The sequence below is a fragment of the Microtus ochrogaster genome, unplaced genomic scaffold (assembly GCF_000317375.1).
Source record: "Microtus ochrogaster isolate Prairie Vole_2 unplaced genomic scaffold, MicOch1.0 UNK135, whole genome shotgun sequence".
NCBI classification, from domain to species: Eukaryota; Metazoa; Chordata; class Mammalia; order Rodentia; family Cricetidae; genus Microtus; species Microtus ochrogaster.
In genome coordinates, this window is record NW_004949233.1 from 289402 (window position 1) to 308182 (window position 18781).

The 18781-nt window shown below is 40.3% G+C and overlaps 1 protein-coding gene and 1 gene segment (V, D, J or C); one reads left to right on the plus strand and one right to left on the minus strand.

Moving 5' to 3' along the window:
• Stard3nl (STARD3 N-terminal like) overlaps window positions 1-2294 on the plus strand; it is a 43506-nt gene extending 41212 nt beyond the window's left edge. The window contains exons 8-9 of the mRNA XM_005371891.3: window positions 876-949; window positions 1834-2294. Of these exons, the coding sequence (XP_005371948.1) occupies window positions 876-934 (59 nt within the window). The 3' untranslated portion in view covers window positions 935-949; window positions 1834-2294. The remainder of the gene's footprint in view (window positions 1-875; window positions 950-1833) is intronic.
• Window positions 2295-5134: 2840 nt separating this feature from the next.
• The window catches only part of LOC101983521, a 16916-nt gene continuing 3269 nt past the window's right edge, over window positions 5135-18781 (minus strand). The window contains 6 exon segments of the C gene segment in view: window positions 5135-5707; window positions 7467-7511; window positions 8482-8529; window positions 10768-10815; window positions 13638-13967; window positions 15713-15768. Coding sequence covers window positions 5565-5707; window positions 7467-7511; window positions 8482-8529; window positions 10768-10815; window positions 13638-13967; window positions 15713-15768 — 670 coding nt within the window.

An 18781-nucleotide genomic window follows, 5' to 3' on the forward strand; every position in this document is an offset into this window, starting at 1 on the left:
AAAAAACCAAAAAAAAAAAAAAAATTACATATAAATTAGTTTTAAATGAGTGTAAGTTATTTCACTGAAATATAACTCAAGACAGGTAGCTCTGATTTCTGATCTTTAGAGAAAAAGTCATGAGGATAAATAGTATTTTTATTTAGTATAGATCCAAAGGAAGAGATTTCAGAACTAGACTGCTTGCTCAGTTGTTGAAAAACCTAAGGCTAAAAACCATCTGTTCAGAAGAGCTGCTCAGTAGTACATGGTCACATGACCGCCTGGCCTCACTTCTTAAGCATTAGGAGCCGTCATTGTCCCTGGTTCAACCCATGCAGTGGTTTTTAAAAACATCTAGATTAAATATTATTTACACGTAAGAATGTATACACTGCGGGGCTAGAGAGATGCCTCACTGGCTGCCATTCCAGAGGACCTGGATTCAATTCCCAGGACCCACAGAGCAGCTCCAAACTGTCTGTAACTCCAGTTCTCAGAGATCAAATACCTTGTTCAGGCATGCGTGTGCTGCACAGACATACATGCAGACAAAACCCCTGTACATATAAAATAAGGTTTAAAGGATACACGCAAGTCTTAACCAAGAGGGAGATAAAGGCTAGCGACCGATAATAACTCATGGTATGTTAGTTCCTTTGACTAGTACGTAAGTGAATCTATTTCACCAACCTACAGGTATAAGTGGTGTTTGAAGTTTCCCCCTACAGAACCTAAGGTCAAACTTTAAAATGGCAATTTATTAATGTCAGTCTCTTGAGGATTAAGTATGTATCTTTTACATTGAATTTTATGGCTTTATGTCTATATTACAGTGAAGAGATTTGTAATGTTAATACAAAACCCTGCTTTCCCTTTTCTTTCCCACCTCCTAGGATCTGAAGAAGAAGCTGAGGAAAAACAGGACAGCGAGAAACCGCTTTTAGAACTATGAGTTCTGCTCTATGAAGTAAGCGTTCATAAGTGAAATTGTTGCAGCAAAGTGTTTAAGTGTGGGTATTTCCTTTGGATGAACTTGAAGGAAGCGTCTCAGGGTGTGCAGCCATGCAGGGCCAGGCTTGTTCTGCTTGCGCGTGTGTAACAGCTGCACTTTCCTCATGCGGAGGCCTTCACACTCTGTGTTGTTTGAGAGATCCTCAGAGACCCAACATTTCTAAGAAAATGAGCATTGACTTAACCAGCATGTCAGCGCCAGGTGCTGGCTTGATGCAACCACCGCTTACTAGTGTCTTCAGGTCCGCTGTCCTGTGAGGTATGGGATTGATGGTACCTCCATGTCACACTGTAGGGTGGAGAGCATGAGTGAGGAGCTTGTCTGCGGTGGCACAGCATGAAATGGGGACCTGAACTCGGGTCCACCTGCTTGTACCCTGGAGACTAGTGCATCTCCTACAGGGATGCATCTCAAGGGTGTTAGTGCTTCTGATAGGAAAGCTGTGAGCTCCTGCCTGGACATTGGTGAGTGTCTTCAACATCCTGCCTGCAAGGACAGTAAGCAGCAAGCGAAAGGCAGCAGCACTTCTGGCCGTAGCCACCAGGAAAGAAGCAGACTGTGGTTCTCAAAGCCAGGGCAGCAGATAGGTTGCTGGCTCAGGCTGAACAGCAGCAGACGAGAGTCCTGTGTCCCTGTCAGTGTCAGCACCCAGCACAGCAGAGCAGCTGGACACACGGGCAATAATCAGCCTTTTGTGAAACGTTTACATTGAAGCCCTGTGTCGTCATGTTGTTGTCCTTTATGTGTCTGTCAGCCTCAGTCCAGACTTAGGAAACTGGTAGGCAGCATAGCACTTGGGTCCCATCACTGCTCAATATTTGTCTCCTTTCTCTCCCAAGTGTGAAGACCCCTCACTGCAAGCGTCCAAGGACAGCAGGTGGAGATGGGGTTCCCTTGACAGTGCAATGCCGATCTGCTCACTGCTCTTGTGATGAGCTAATGGATTTATTTATGGCGATACCTCATGGACAGTGCTCCACCTCCACTCACATCATCCCTGCCTGTGACCGCTGGGTCGTGCTGTGCGCCTGCTCTCGTCCGTGAGTCTCGGTCTGACCCGATAATGAATAACTCAGTCTTGTGCTGCATCCAAATCAAAAGACTGCTTAATATATCGAAATAACGATTTTGTAGTAAGTGAGATACCTTTTTATTTCAATTCACACGATGTATTTTTTTTGTTTCCTGTCTCAGATTTCTTTTGTATTTTCTTTTTTAACTCCTTACATTTCACTTGTGTTTTTAAACTCATGCACATGTGCTCTTTATACAGTTTTAAAATAATAAATACAACATACAAAATTGACTGTTTTGTCTATATTATATATTTGGCCAGGAGTGGTAGGGTTACGAGAGGAAGAAGGTGAGGCTTTGAGGGCATGGACACCACTGTCCTATGTTTTGTACGATCCTACTGGAATATCTTGTTCTGAGCTAGGGGTCTGATAGTTGACATATATGGCTACCTGCAAAGGGCATGAATGCCTTTGCTGTCACTTTTCCTGGATTTTTACTTAGCTTGGTTTAATATGACTTAATTTACATTATCAGCTATTTTTCCAATTTTACTTTCAACTTCCCAGAGGGGCAAACGTGAGTCTCCATCACTGGCTGTGCCATCCTAGGAAAGTTAACTGCATGCCCTGGTGATGCTGAAGCTTGGGTAGAAACAGATTGGATCTACAGTGTTTGAAGAACAGTCCCACCTCAGCAGTGCCACGAGGAGTCTGGCAGGGAGTCTGGGGTGCAGCAAGAAGGGTACTCAGGGGTAGGGATAGTAGAAGGGACTCTCTGGGTCTGTTCTTGGGATAAGACCTCAGGAACTTGATGGAACAAACTCGATGACAATTTCTTGTGTCAGAAGCGGAGCAGTATATGCTTCTAGCCATAAGCCAGTGTGGAGAAACACCCCCAGAGTACTGACAGGAGCCAGTAGATGTGGGCCGTCCTCTCCTGGGAACAGTGCAGCCATATGAAGAAGCTGATTAGACACCATTGGGCAGTATATGTATGTGACTGTGAAATTGGAGATTAAGAGATCAGACACTGAGGTCCTGGAGAGGGCATCTCAGCTGCCGTCATGATTCCTCTGCGGCCTGCGTGTCCACTCAACAATCATCCCGTTTGTTCTCTGACCTCTCATTACTGCATACTGATATCCTACAGTTGTTCTTGATATCAGCTTCCGATATCACACACAGGTAAGCGCATGGGTCTGCACACACACACACCGCGCACACGTGCGCGCGCGCGTGCACACACACGCACACACACTTGGGGAAGATGACTTTCTAAGTAGCACCGAGTTGACTTCCATTTTTTCGTTCATAAAGCACATTACTGTGGCCCATATCTTCATCAACCAGAATCAGAATGCACATCTACACCTTCTATATTCTGACTAAAATAGACTAAAGCATCAGTATCTGTAAATGAGGTGCCTCAGTCCCACAGCAGGAGGCTAAGCTGGTGTTAGAGCCACAGAGAACCGGCTGTGTTCCTTGGCATTCAAAGGGGATGATAAGAGACCTATTGTATGGTCCTGGGCATCAGATTGCACCGAAGTGAATGAGTGCTGCCTATGCACCCCAGGAGTCTTGCTGCCCCTAGCGTAATTCTTTAGTTTGACAGTCAGCCATCTCCCACATAGCGAGACTAGTTTTGTTTTTGTTTTTCGTTTGTTTTTTTTTTTTGTTTTTTTTGTTTTTTTCCACTAGCCATGGCCTTTTGAAACCGAGCAGAACTGGCTGTGGTTTAACTGCCCGTATTTCCTCTTCTAACACCCTAGCTAACCTTTGTGTTGCCCCAGTCAGTGAGTAGGTGGGTTTGACTTTGAGCATTTTCCAGGAAGCAACCACATTGACCAAGCAGGTAGACAAAGATGCCTGAGAAAATGAAGCCATCAGCCACAGAGCAGCAGCCTGCACACCATCTACCTCCAGTGTTCCCCCTCCCCTGCACCTGGCACGGCTGAGATGTGAGAGCCCAGGTGGACTCCGGAAGAAGGGTGCTGGGAGGTCTGAGACCACCGGAGGTACTGCCTGTGTCCTGGCTACCCACTGTCTCACAAAGCTACTGCCTCCTATTGTCAGTTTCCGGTCTCTGCATCTGCTCTTCCACTGCAGATACAGTTCCATGTCTGTAAAGCGGGCCCAGGAGCTCGGCCTGAAAAGGACTGATCAACTCAGGACTATCAAGGAGTTGAACAAAATGCAATTTATGCCCTGACAATGCTGACGCATGCATGGGCAGCCTGTATATGGCACTTCTGTTGAACTTGTCCATGTTGGGTATCATGGTCTAAGTTGATGAGGACGACTGAGCAGGTCTTTTCCTCCATCGAGGAGTTAATATAATTTAAATCTAATCTCTGAATCTTGTTCATGTTCATCAAATGTGCAGTGGCTCTGTGTGCTTTCCAACAGAACCAGCTTTGTAGACTCACGCTGATTGTAAACAGTCTTTCCAACAAGAAAATTAGATAGCATTTTAATTCAAATGTAGAAGCTCTAACTTTGCACGTGCCCATGACAAAAGGTGTGGAATACTCACTGAGCTTTCATCCAGCTACTGCATGGAGAACATTTTGTTTAGTATCTCTGTTGACAGAAACGCAGGCATGGCTAACAGGTGCCATGCCTGCTGGTATTCCTGCATGGTGGGGTGGTAGAGAATGGGAAAAGGACATGAGTAGATACATGTAGCAGACCTCAACCAGATGAGATGTTTGTCTTCAGAAAAAAAAATCAATTGTTGCCACAGTGAGACCTTGTTTTCTACTGGGAAGGTTAGCATAGCTCAAATCTGACGGGCCTCTTGTGGGTGTTCACATACACCTGGTCTCCAGAGCTAAGTGGACTGACTGTCCATGAAGGGTGACTGGGCAGATCTTCTCAATGTCACTAGAGAACATGGATAAGACTCTTGGTCTATGATTGCACGTATGTGCAGCTGTGTGCATGTCCACATGGAGACAACCCCAGGTGTTGACTCTCAGGCCCTGTCTACCTTAGGGACAAACTTAGGAATATAGTTTTGGACCTTGTTATGAACAAGCATTGCATGTCATAACTAGATTGTCGTGTTGCTTTGCACCTTGAACTTTCAGTCACTGTCACAAATAAAAGCACACATCATATCAAAGGTAGACATGATTTTTATTGTATTTAGCAAGCAAAGCACAGAGTTCAAGTTCAAATAAGGTTCTTTGGAGCATATGATGTAGAAGCTTTTAGGACATTATCTGGTTGAAGGACATGAAGTGGGCTGACTAAAAGTTGCAGTTTGTCTACATTGGGCCTGTGATGCTCTGGGCTGTTGGGTGGGGGTGGGGGTCGCTGGGCACTGAGGGAAGATGGGTCAGGATGGCTGGATGCTCTCATGGGCTACTATTTGTTGTAAAGTTGATCAGTTCTCTTTCTGTTGAAAACATCTGTATAGTAAGGATACTAAATTCCTCATATGTGACTTTGAGGAGCTCAAAGCAGCAAGCACATCCAGCTAGACCCTCATAAGACATCGAGGGCAGAAAAAGGATGCAAACAACATGACCCTCCTGTTGCATCATCCATCATGAACTTTGGCCATCACGATGCACTGCTGCTCTTCTACACAGACAGAAGATAACGAAGGCCAAGTGGACCACACTCTTGGAGAACAGGCTGAAGTAGGTGTAGAATGCCAAGGTATTGGTAACTTGAAGCTGCAGCTGATCTAAGAGAATCCTGTAGTTAGTTCCATTTGCTCTTTTGACAGAACAGAACAGATAGGGGACTTTTTTTTCTGGTGACCTGAATTGAGTGACAACATCTAGCACTCTTACCGGAACCAGCAAGAGGACTCATCTTGGAAGTCAGATTGATAACAGCCCCTGATAAGTTCATTTATAATCTTACTACTACTGCAAAGAGAAATTGCATTTGGGGTAGATGGATCCTTTTGAAGGTTAAATGGTGAATACGTTTAGAATTCTTCACTTTCAGTGTTTCTAAATAAAGCAAATAATATCCATCATGTACAAAGCAAATTATAAACAATATTCTGACATCTTTGCCCATGAAACTTTAATCTTTTCAATAAGTTGATGGCTATTGGTGAAGGAATTATTTTCATTTCCATTTGAAGAGGGCACAGGAAGGTAGTTTGCCTAAAAGGTACTGAGTAAGTACAGTTGAAGTCTTAGTCCACAGAAGTGACTTTAAAGAACTCTTTTACATCTCCAAGTGTAACTATCACCCCAGATGTAGAATATAAACATTAATACAGAGCAGAGCATCTGCAGCGTTGTAGACACTGCCTGCAGTGCTATCAGGAGGCGCTGTTCATGGAAAAGCAGCACAGCAGGGTACATGGGAAGTTCTAGACTTCAGAAAAGCCTGAAGGAACTTGTCAATCTAGACTTCCCAAGACTCTCACCGGTCTCTCTCAAGGCTCTCATTAGTTTATAATGGGCAATTGGAACCAAAATATTTTGTAGTTTTATAAGAAATATGTGTTGTCATCAATTAAAACAATGATGGAATTGGAAAACCATAGTAACCACTTAGTGAGTCAAGGCCATGATTTTTTTTTCTGCATAAGAGATCGCAAATACTGAATATTGCAAACTCTGTCCTTGTTCAGGTCCATTCCTCATGTGATACCTCAGATTCTTAGCTCATGGCTTTGAGAATATGGATGAACAGTCAGCCCTATAATAAATATATGAGTCTTCTTTTGGTGCATATGTAGGATAAAGGACCCAGAAACTACTACTCACTATGCTTACTAAATATGATAACTATGCTGGACATGTGACATCTAGACACTCATTGAAATAACTGAATTTGAGGTATTATTCTCCATTGTCACATGAAGAAAATTTTGCTTACACAGTGGAAGTCATTCATGCATATTTGTGCACACTGATCGTTAAAATGACTGATAGGTATCAGTCTGAAGTCTATGTTCTTCCCAATTCATGTGATATTGCACCATAGGCAATTCCTTACACTGAATTAGAGGGAAAATACACAACTGAGTAATGATCAAATTGCCATTTGATGATCCGAGTTGGAACCCACCCCCCAGATATGGATTGTGACATGTCCAAAGGACTTCATGTTTGCTTACACAACTGAAAAATGGAGGAAACTATTACAGTGTATGAGAAAAGTAAATGAAGTATGCAACATATACACATAAACCCAAATCAAGGGCCTTTTGTCTAAAATGAACTCTGTAAGTGCACGAAATGTGATGAGTACTAGGAGGGAAAAAAAAACCTACTAAAGAGTCTGTAGCCTCTAATCAAAGTCATACTGGATGAAGATAGTTGTTGACTAGGAAGTAATGGGTCAAAGTACACTATCACTCAGTTTATCATACAATTCCAGTCATTATGACTTTCTTTAAATCAGAGAAGTTCAAAGTTACAAAGATTAAGATCATGTTCTCTCTAATAAAATAAAGGTAAGCAAACAATAAGACATACCCTTTCTTCTTTCCAAGCAAGCTTCCAGATCAGTAGAATTATTAACTAGAAGAAATGAGAAAAAGTTCTAGTGAGTTACCATGGCTATTATTTGACATGTTTGTGTGTGTGTGTGTGTGTGTGTGTGTGTGTGTGTATTCCATGAATATATTATAGTACCATTGGTTAATGAAGAAGCTGCTTTGATCTATGGCAGGGCAGAATATAGCAAGGCAGATAATCAAAGCAGAGATAGAGAAAGAAGATGGAGTTAGGCAGACACCAAGTAGCTGCCAAAAGAGAAAGATACCGGGCCCTTACTGATCGGCCACAGCCTCATGGTGATATATAGGTTAATAGAAATGGATTGATTTAAGATATAAGAGCAAACTAGGAATACTCTTGAGTCATTGGCCAAACAGTGTTGTAATTAATATCATTTCTGGATGATTATTTGTGTCTGGGTGGCTGGGAAACAAAAAAGCAGTCTCAGTTTACAAAATGTGTGTGTGAGAGATGGGGGTAGGGGGAGAGAGATTGATCTCATCAGATAGAAGTGATAAGGAAAGCTCATACTTGTAGAGTGATTATTGCTATACCAGGCAATGTATTAAATGATACACATTCATTGTATTTAATTTCACAGTAGGACTTAAATGAGTTAAATTCTGAATGGCTCCATGTGGAAGAAAGAATTAGGCTTTAAAGATATAGTCAAAATCTTACATGGCTTCTTTATGACAGTTTCTTTGTTTGGGAAATAAATTCATTGCTAAAAGTGCTTGTCTTGAAAACATAACAATCTAAGTTTGATCCTCATAACACATGTAAAAATGTTAGACTTGGGTACATTCTGGTAGTCACTGTACTATATAGGCAAAGAAAGAAGAGCTGCCTTAGGCTAACTGGCCAGGCAGTCTATCTTAATTGTTTGTTTGCTTTTTAACATTAATCCGAAGATGGCCAGAAGGCAAGATGATAGAGTGTAGAAAAACAGTTTCTCATGAGACAAAGGCAAAAATAAATTAAAACTTACCATTTTCATGTCTCAGAACACTTTCTCTGGGATTAATAATTGTGAAAGCTGAAAGAAATTAAAGTGCTAGTTAGTTATTCATACTTATTATTTGAAAGTGTGTGTATTAATACAAATGCAGTTTGCATTAATTGATGCAGAGACTGGAGAAGCCATATTAAAAAATATAAAGCTTGCAATTCCCAGAATAATTGATGTTACTCTGAAATTCCATAGAGAACAGTTGTCACATGTTTTTGTACACAAAAATTTCGAAGTTAGTGAAGTGTACATAACTTATTTTTTTTTTTTCTTAGTTTTAGTTTTTCTGGAACAGGGTTTCTCTGTAGCTTTGGAGCCTGTCCTGGCACTAGCTCTTGTAGACCAAGCTGGCCTCGAACTCACAGAGATCCACCTGCCTCTGCCTCCCGAGTGCTGGGATTAAAGGCGTGCGCCACCACCGCCCGGCCTACATAACTTATTTTTCACCACACCTGTGATACACTATTACACTACTAATTGGAGTTAAGGCCAATTCTATAGGTGGAAATCTAGCTGGTACTGGAAACTAGCCAGCTTCCCAGCCTAGTGAAGTCATAAACCTTAGGAAAAGAATCTACTACCACCAATTTACTAGATCGGCACAATTTTTCTAAACATTATACCTACAAATAAGTGTAGCTCTTGCCCCTCACCAAAGAAGTTTCCTTTTTCACCAAATGAAGCCCAGAACAGAACAGGACAACTGGACACAATGCAGAGATCAATGAACTGTGAAACCCAGCCCTGATGTATACATTTCCATCAACATCACAGTTCCTGCACCTACGACTAGGGGACATCCCGCAAGAGGAAGAAGACAGACTGTAGCCACAATACTAGGAAGTCTTCTGTGAAACAATCTGTCCCAGAAAGGGCTGCATAAACAAGATGGAAACAGCAACAATATCAGTGGACATGTTAATGTAGAAAGGAGAAAACTTGGGGTCCCACAAAGAACTACAGGAAACTATTGACTTCTGAAAGGAGAATAAGCCTCTCTTAGGGATGAAACTCCTTATTGATTGTCCAATGTAGAGTAGTCAGCTTTAAAACCAAAAACACACAAACAATAAAAATGGATTCCGCAGGTTCTACTTAAATATTTTTGCAACTACACACAGACACAAACACACACACACAGAGACACACACACACATTCCAAAAGAGACTGTCAACTTTGAAGTCTGGGGACTGGAGGAGACTGGGGGAGAATAACTGGACGGTCCTGGAGGGAAGAAAGGTAAATGAGAAGTGAGATATAATTCCCTTTCAGGTAAAAGCATTAAAAATAATTTTGAAAGGAAGAAATTATCATCTGAGCGTTAATGAAGGACCCAGAGATTATTATGTAAAACAATAAAACTGACTTAGAAGAACAGATGCTGCATGATGTCTCTTAGTTGTAGAGATTATGAATACATAAATATGAAAGAGGAATTGTGGATTCCAACAAGAGTGGAGAAGAAGGGCTAGTGATGGTAACCAGGGGCAAGGAGGAGCAAAGTGAAAGTACACATGCATGAAAGTGGTGTCATGAAACCCATTGTTTGTACACTAACAAAAAGGGGGGGTTCTGAATTGTGTGTAATTGCAGGTCATGGACTACAGCTACAATGCCTTTTGATACGTGGCACTTCGTCTTTTTCTAGATGAGCAACCCTTTGCCCTCAAGCCCTGAATTTATTATCCTCCAAAATGAACTATCCTATAAAGAATACATTGTTTTCTCTTCATTTCTGTACATATTTCTGTAGCTACATTCTGGGGAGAGACAAAGAAGCCTGTGTAGTTTTTTTTTTTTAAGTGTCTGGTTTTCTGAATTGAAATTGAGGGTTGGTTTTATTTATCAATGTTTATAAGCAATGCTAGAATAACTTGATATCACAGTTTTCCCAGTCATTAAATGATGAGCAAATGGGTGTGTAGTGGGGTGGTCGGATGGATGGATAGATGGATGAATGGGTGGGTGGGTGGATGGTGGGGTGATTGGGTGGTTGATTGAATGGATGGAAGGATGGAAGGATGGATGGATGGACGGACGGACGGACGGACGGACTAGGGTCTTCTTTGTAGTTGTTCAGAGCATCTCACTGAATTCTCATTTGTTAATTTGCTACATTAATATGATGTCAAGGGAATGACTGATTTCTATAAATGTCACTCAGTCTGTTCGGCAAAATTTAGTTGTTCTGTTTTTCTACTGAAAGCAAGGTGGATTCAAATATTTAGATGATGAAGAGGAAGACAATGTAATCTAAAACTTACCATTTTCACTTTTCAAAGAAGCTTCTGTGGGATCAATGATGTTGGCAACTAAAGGGAAAAAAAAGCAAACATTAGTCAACTATCTATGGCTATGACTTCACAATATATATATATATGTGTGTGAATATATTCATATACCTATTTGTACACATTTGCATATTAAATATAATGTCAACAGAAAGACATCCATTATAATATGAGCCTTGCAATCCCAGAAACATTAATTGCACTGCATGTAATTCTGTGGGTGACATTCATATAAGATGTTTCTACATGTGAACACATTGAAGTTTACAAAGATTGCACCATTATCATAATCTCAATGTAAAACTTCCTAAAACTTCCCTCCCAGACCCACTTTTCTTGTGTACTCATAGGTACTAGAAAAGCTTCTGCTTCAAAAGAGAGGATGTACAAATTCATGCTCAATAGAAAAATAAGCAAAATATTGGTTGACATGTGGGCTTGCATATACTTGACTTGATGTGTTGATGTGTCGCACTGTGAAAAAGAAATCAAGCCTGGTCTATCCAGTAAATTCCAGGTCAGCCATGTCTACAGAGTAGGACCCTGTAAAAGAAAGAAAGAAAGAAAGAAAGAAAGAAAGAAAGAAAGAAAGAAAGAAAGAAAGAAAGAAAGAAAGAAAGGAAGGAAGGAAGGAAGGGAGAGAGAAAGAAAGAAAGAAAGAAAGAAAGAAAGAAAGAAAGAAAGAAAGAAAGAAAGAAAAGAAAAAGAGATAAAGGAAAACCTGCTAAGATTTCAATTCTTTTTACTATAATATCTGAAGGTCCCAGTGCAGTTATTTCTGGGGATGAGCAGATAATCCAAGTTATATTTCTAGTTTCCTTTGTGGAACTTGAGACAGGGGCACCTATGAGTTTTTTTTAAAAAAACAAAACAAAACAAAAATAATGTGCTTGCTTATTTAAAATAGTATTAGAGAAGCACACCCCCTTTCTTTGAGCTTATTCTTCTGCTAAAAGTGTTCTCATAGGTGTGGATTTCTTTTACTGTGGATTGTTACTGAAGAACAAGTTCTGTGTGCATTAAAATGGATTTGGGTGTGTTTGGCAAAAATGTAAATACAGTCATGTTTGTTTTCTGTCTTCAAGATTTGCTTTAATGGCTCTAAAAATCTATTTTTTATCCTTTTAGTAACTTTATTATCTAAAAAATAAATAAAATCTCTACCAGCATGAGCTTATTGAGGTATGAAAGAATAAATAGGGTTACTAAGAATATAAGAATATAATCTATGAGTTTCTAAACTCTCTCAGACTAGGGTTAGCGATAGCTTCATGTCCTTTGATAATCATGTCATTAACTTTTTTTTTATCAAGACAGACTACACAAAACAAAACGTCTTCTCAGAGACAGCATTAGAAGTTCTTTGCTGAAAGCTGTTACCAAAAAAATGCCTTGATTTCTTTCCTGCATGAGGCACGCACGGAAAACACTTTTTTCAGAGTCCATAGTAAGTAAATTATAATAATGGGAACCTCTCCTCTGCATGCATTCATCACCAATGGCTTTACCCTTCTTTATTTTTCCTTGACCACTAGCAAAGTCCCAACATAATTAAACCAATAGAATGTCTATGCTAACTTCCAGTTTGTATATTTGTCTTGCCTTTATCTCTTTAAGCTGGAAACTGAACAAGGGGACTCTCTCGTAATGATTTTCTACGCTGTGGCAAACAACAACAACTTCCTTCATTGCCATTAATTTGATTTCTCTTCATAAAAACCCTAGGCAAAGGTGGGCATCTTTACAGACTTCACTGGCCGCTGCTGAAATAAAGTCTTCCAGAGGATGAAGACTTAGTGAGAACGTATAACGGCTGAATGGCAAAGATGTCCCCATGTGTTGTCCTCTGTGTATTTCTCTACTAGATCAATAGGGTTTTGTCAACCGCATGGGAAACATAATGGATTCTGCTTCTCTGTCATTCTGGGTCCTTCGGTATGCTTTCAAGACTCAGGACAAAAACACACCCATATGGAGAGCTAGCTACTGTCCCATTACCTGTCTTTGCCTACTCACTCCTCTGCCTAGCTGTGTCTAGGACATGGCTCCTGAATAACACATAATTCTAAATGATGTGAAACAGAGTACGAGCTCTCCGCTGAAGCCGCTGGGTCACTACCTCATCCTGTTCATCCACATCTCACTCAGAGCTGGCATGCAGGTGACAGAGCAATTGTTTACCCAAATGGCAAGAGAACAACTCACCATGGAACACAGAAACGTGTTGTATATGTGAGCCTCATCCACACTTAAATTAGGAATGCTATCAACAGTGACATGTAAAGCAAAAATCAGAACTCTCAGGACTGCCATAAATCTTCAATGGCCAAATAGTTCTACTTTTTAATGAATAGAAATGTTTCATATGAGCACTATCTTGTCAGTTAAAAACTAAATGAACTTAAAGACAAAATTTAGTGCATTTACATTGAATTTGGAAGTTTTGTTTATTTTACACAGTGGAACATTTCTGAAAGGTGTGTATTGTTCTTGTGTCTGAATCAAGTACAGACAGCAAAAGTGGAAACAGCATTTCAACATTTCATGCCCTGAATGGCTAGATGCCTTTAGATATGTTGTTGCATTTAATTCATGCATCAATTCTAAAAAATATTTTGTTTAGTATTTACATATTTTACATAGTACAACTGAGGCTGAGTAAATTAAAAACATTTTGCTATTTTTTCCTATAACATTCTGTGAGACATGCCTTGTTTTATGTTTATAATATATGTAGTAAGATTTAAGTAAGATTCATTTTTTATCAATACATATTATAATAATAGGATTATTCCCTTTTACATATGTTTTCTGGAAACACATTTACGCTTATGTATACATACCTTTATCTATGGGAGGAAAGAGAATCTCTTGATCAACTCCTCCCTTATTGTTTTCATGTTTGACTATGCATCCATACTCCTTATTCATTGAATCTTCAGCGACAGTCAGCCAACTTAACTTCATGTATGTATCTTTAGTCTTCATGGTATTTCCCTCTTGAGATTCCAGAACCTTATCGCTACCCTTTTCTCTCCAATATACACTTATAACATCAGGGAAGAATTTCTCGAGGAGACAAAGGTATGTCCCAGCCTTATGGAGATTCGTTTCAGCAACAGAAGGGAGAAAAATGGTAGGCTTGGGGAAAATGTCTGAATCGAAGCGTTTGCCTGTAGGAAAATATAAAATATAAAAAGAGAATTACCAGGGAGATTCAACTGTTACATGGATTTGGCAGAATCTGGAACACTGTGCTAGGAAGACAAATTATGACTGAGTTAGCACCTACTGTAGTCTTTCACCCTTCATTAGGTTGCAGAGATTTACTATAGTCCTCATTTTAGAGATACATGATTAGTAGAGCTTTTTGCATGTCTTCTAGAAGTCAGTTGTTGACTGGAGGGGCCTAATTGAAATATGTCTTTTGTTATTCCACAAGCCAGCATGGATTCTTTGCTACATCTCCTGTGTTTTTTCAGATTAGATCACATTTTCAAGATGGATGAAGGAGTATTGAGAATAACTATATGATGTCTCTGAGGACTGGGATCTACACTCCCTAATGGCTAGGCTTCCCTCCCACTTGTCTCTTAGACTGTCTGGCTAAATCACTCTCCCATGCATTAGCAATTCCTAGCCCACCCTCCACTTAGAGGGCTCTCAAATGTGCTTCTTTTGTATGATCTCACATACGAGATGTCGCGAGGCAAGTTGCCTGTTTTAGTGGCAGTTTCCTCCATTGTACAATAGCCTGCACTGAGTTGATCCCTCGCCTGTGCCTGTGGATCTCTGCCCAGTTCTGCAGCTCTTACTCTTTCTCTGTCATCCCACAGCATCTCGTTTCTACATCTAAACCACTCTAGGCTTGAGAGCCGGACTGTTTTTAAACTTTCCCTTTCCAATGATTGATAGTGTCTAGAACTGTAGATTTGGGGACAAATCTACAACTTCTTTAAACAATCTTACAGAGTTATACACTTACATGTTCTGTTTGGCTTTAGAAAAAACTTTAACTTTTTGTTTCATTTAGAGTTGAAGCATTACTAAGAAAAAATAGGAGTATGTTTCTCAAATGTTTATCGGATTTAAGAGACACTTGATCCATCTCTGGCATCCAAGTTTAAACTCTATGCTTCTCCTAGAATTTGTCAATACGATGTGGTTTGCTATCTACTTGTCCAAATAAGCTTTCACTAATAGTCACATACATTTGATTGTTACATGTAAGTATTACATAGTTTGTGTATGAGCATTTTATAGTTCACACATACATAAAGCTAGATCCTATTATGTTATTTGTACAATGTTCATATTCTTTAATAAAATTGTTTGTATCAAAAATTCTTGTAAAATTTCTACAGCCATATCCATCATGTTCATTTCTCCTTGGTACTCCTACTATTTTCTGGTTTGGTTGTCTTTTTTCTTCCCTCTAACCCTAGAAAGAGTAAAATCACTGACAAGTGTTGTTCTTGGGCTGAAGATTTTCTGCTAAAAACTCCAGAGTGACTCAACACAGACAAAACAACTCTAAAGTTCCTGATTCTTGAGGTTCAGTTGGCAACATAGGTGTATGACAGATTGTGTCTCTGAGCAAATCAAATTACACTTTGAGGAGTACTGCTTAAAAGACCTTCTATAGAAAAGTAGCTTTATATAGTAGCAATATTAGTGAATAGTCTTCACAGAATTCTAACTTCTACTTATGTGTATGCATTTTAAAGACAGGATCGCATTTGCTGACCAACAAAGAGAGAAGAAATTGCTTACAAAGTAGCTATATTTCTAATTTCAATAACTCATAACTGCGAAGTTGTGGATGGATACAGTTGATAAATCGTTTTTCAATTTCTAAAAATGAGAAAAATCTCATTGGTTACTCACTACTAAGTTAGCAGTAAAGCAGCTTCCTTACCTGAGGGAATTACTATGAGCTTTGTCCCTTTTGAAAATTTCTTGATCCATGTTGAGCTGTCACACTGCTCAGACCTTCTACAAAAACATGAGCCCTCTCTTGAGCTGCAGTATGATGAGTCTTTTAGAAACTCTGTCTTACAAAGTTGACCTGGATTCCTTTGGAAAGTTTTCTGTTATCCCGGAGTTTTTAAGTTTCTGTGTGAACTGACCTCACAAACTGTTCTCTCTTCTGAGGCAACAGTTACTGGAAAGTACCAACAAACAATGGGAAGGCTAAAAGCAGAAGGAGGCTGGGCCATGCCACAAACCAACAGCTTTCCTATGTTAGCAGGAAACATTCTGAGAATTAACTCCCAGATGCTTAATATTGCTGAAACTGCTAAGGTAATTCATCAAATATGCCTCTATTCTCAGAAGTACCAAGGCTATGACTTCAGTAATTTGGGGACTTTTTAAGGGAGAAAGCTCTCCAGCTATGGCAATGGAAATGTAGCAACCGAGGATGCTGAGCCAAGCCTTCCACGCTCTAGGAAGTCACACGATCTCTTGCCAACATGATTTATTATCAGGGTTGTGGCAACTAGGAAATGGTTTCATTGATGATTTTTTGATCTCCCTCATATAAGAAAATAAAGTTATACAATTCTATCTTCCATAAAATTATAAATCCTTTATTTACACTGGAAAGAGAAAATTAATACCCAGTGCTCTGTAATTCTGTTCGGGGAACCCTAAAGGCAGTTCTGTGATCTTCTGAAACTCACCTCTGGAGGAGAGGAATGGCCAGAAACCCCTGGAGCACAAGAGAAGCTCCTAAAAGGCCTACCTGGCCACCATGTCATCTCCAGGTCCAGCAGCCCAGGTTTAAGTTACATGAGCAGACATGAACTCTGTCCCTCAAGATGGAGGTTGGTAATCAGAACAACCATCCATGAACAGTCCTCTCACAGTCACCAATGCAGATGGGAGGACAAAACTGTAGAAGAAATTATGTCCTGATTATGGTATTAAATGTAAATGTTTAAAATTTTAGTTTTACGCATGTCAGTATTTGGCCTGCATGTATGTTTTGCATAGCACGTGCATGCTCAGTGCCAATAGAAGCCAGAAGAGGGCATGAATGCCCTGGAACTGGAGTTACAGTCAGTTGTGGGCCTTTGTGTGAGTGCTGGGAGCCAAACCCAGGACCTCTGCTAGAACTGGGGAGATAGGTTGCAGGGAGAATTTACATCCATCTCAACTTTAGACTTCTGACCACCCAGCCAAAGAAATTTGCTTTAGACTTTGTTTTGCTTTTAAGTTTTTCAATTAAATGAACAACTTAAAGATGACATAACATGTCCTTGCACTATTTTAATGCGCATTAAAAAGAAACCTGTGTATTTTAGACAGCCGCATATACTTAGTTTTCTAAATAATTACCTGCACTAATATGGTGCTGACAATCCAGAACATCAGTCGAATGCCTCAATTGTTGAATGAGGGATTAGTACGGGCATTACAAAACTTTCTCTGTGTTATTTGATGAGCCCTTTTAATAGTTCATTAAGGTTAATATTGTTTTGTTCTCCATTGAAAATTAGGAAAATTAATTAAAGATATGTAATTTAACCAAAGTCACACAATGTCAGAGAGTGTGCATGTAACAAAGATTGATTTAGTAAGCACTAAGAAATAAAGGAAAATAAAGATAAATTGAACATACCTAGCCAACTCTTGTCATCCCAAACTACACCATCATGTACAGAACCCTCCAGAAAAGCTGCCCATTCCTCAGGTAGGACACCACACTACTCATCTCTGGTACTCCAACTCCCACCACCAGAAGACATTGCCTGCTCCCCAAGTTCTAAAGACAACACCCCTGACAACTATGGCATCCCATTATTTCCATGCCAACTCAAGCAGAACACCAACTGGTGAGGTCAGAGGTAGTGTACCTCCCAACTGTGCTGGCATCAGTACAGCTTCCTTACTCATAAATCCGTACGGAGTGCCTCCATTGCTGACCTTCAGCATCATCTAACTGATATAAAACCAACAAAGCCAAGGGAATATCAAGCATAGATCTAAACACCCACTCACAGTGAAGGCAGGCCAGAAACTTACACCAAAAACTGAACCAGCGAATTACCTCCAGGTATGCAAATCTAGTGTTAAAACATGATGAATAGGAAAAGCTGAGACTGTGTCTCCTCCAAAATTACCAAATATGCAGTTCCCAGTGAGAATGATTTACACAAAACTCCAGAAAAATGTTTTTTTTAATTATAAATACATTCTGAGAATTCAGTTAATATGAATTAACTCTCAAGTGGATAAAAATATACCCTTGACTACACAGAGTGGACCAGAGGTGGGTGACCAGCCTCTCAGCTGGACAGCCCAGTCTCTAGGCCCAAGGCCCCAGGGCAAAAGCCCGCCCTCCCACCTGCCTCAGCCACAAGAGCAAGCCTTCTTCAGGTAGACTGCCCCAAGATTGACAGCTGAACCAATCTCGTGAAAACTCATAAACTCTAGACCTACAGCTGTGGGGCCTCCATGGGACTTAACCAGACCCTCCATATGTGGGAGAGAGTGGTGAAACTTGGACTATCTGCGAAGCACCTGGCAATAGGACCAGGATCTATCCCTGATGCATGAGCTAGCTTATTGGAGTTCATTCCCTACAGTTGGATGCTATGCTCAACTTTAATGCAGGGGGGAGGGGCTTGGTCCTGCCCCAACTAACTGTGCTTGTTGACTTCCCATGGGAGCCCTTACCCGTTGCTAGGAATGGATAGGTGGTGGACTTGGGGGAAGAAGGGAAGGAGGAGGGAGGAGGGCAGGGGGAGAACTATGGATGGAATATAAAATAAAATAAAAAAAAATCATTTAAATTTTAAAAAAGAATAAACTCCTGAGCTACACATGGTGGCACATGCCTTTAATCCCAATACTTGTTAGGCAGAGGCAGGTGGATCTTTTGAGTTCAAGGCCAGTCTGGTCTGCAAAGCAAGTTCCGGGACAACCAGACCTACATAGAGAATTAAAAAAAAAAAGTCCTGAGCCGGGCGATGGTGGCGCA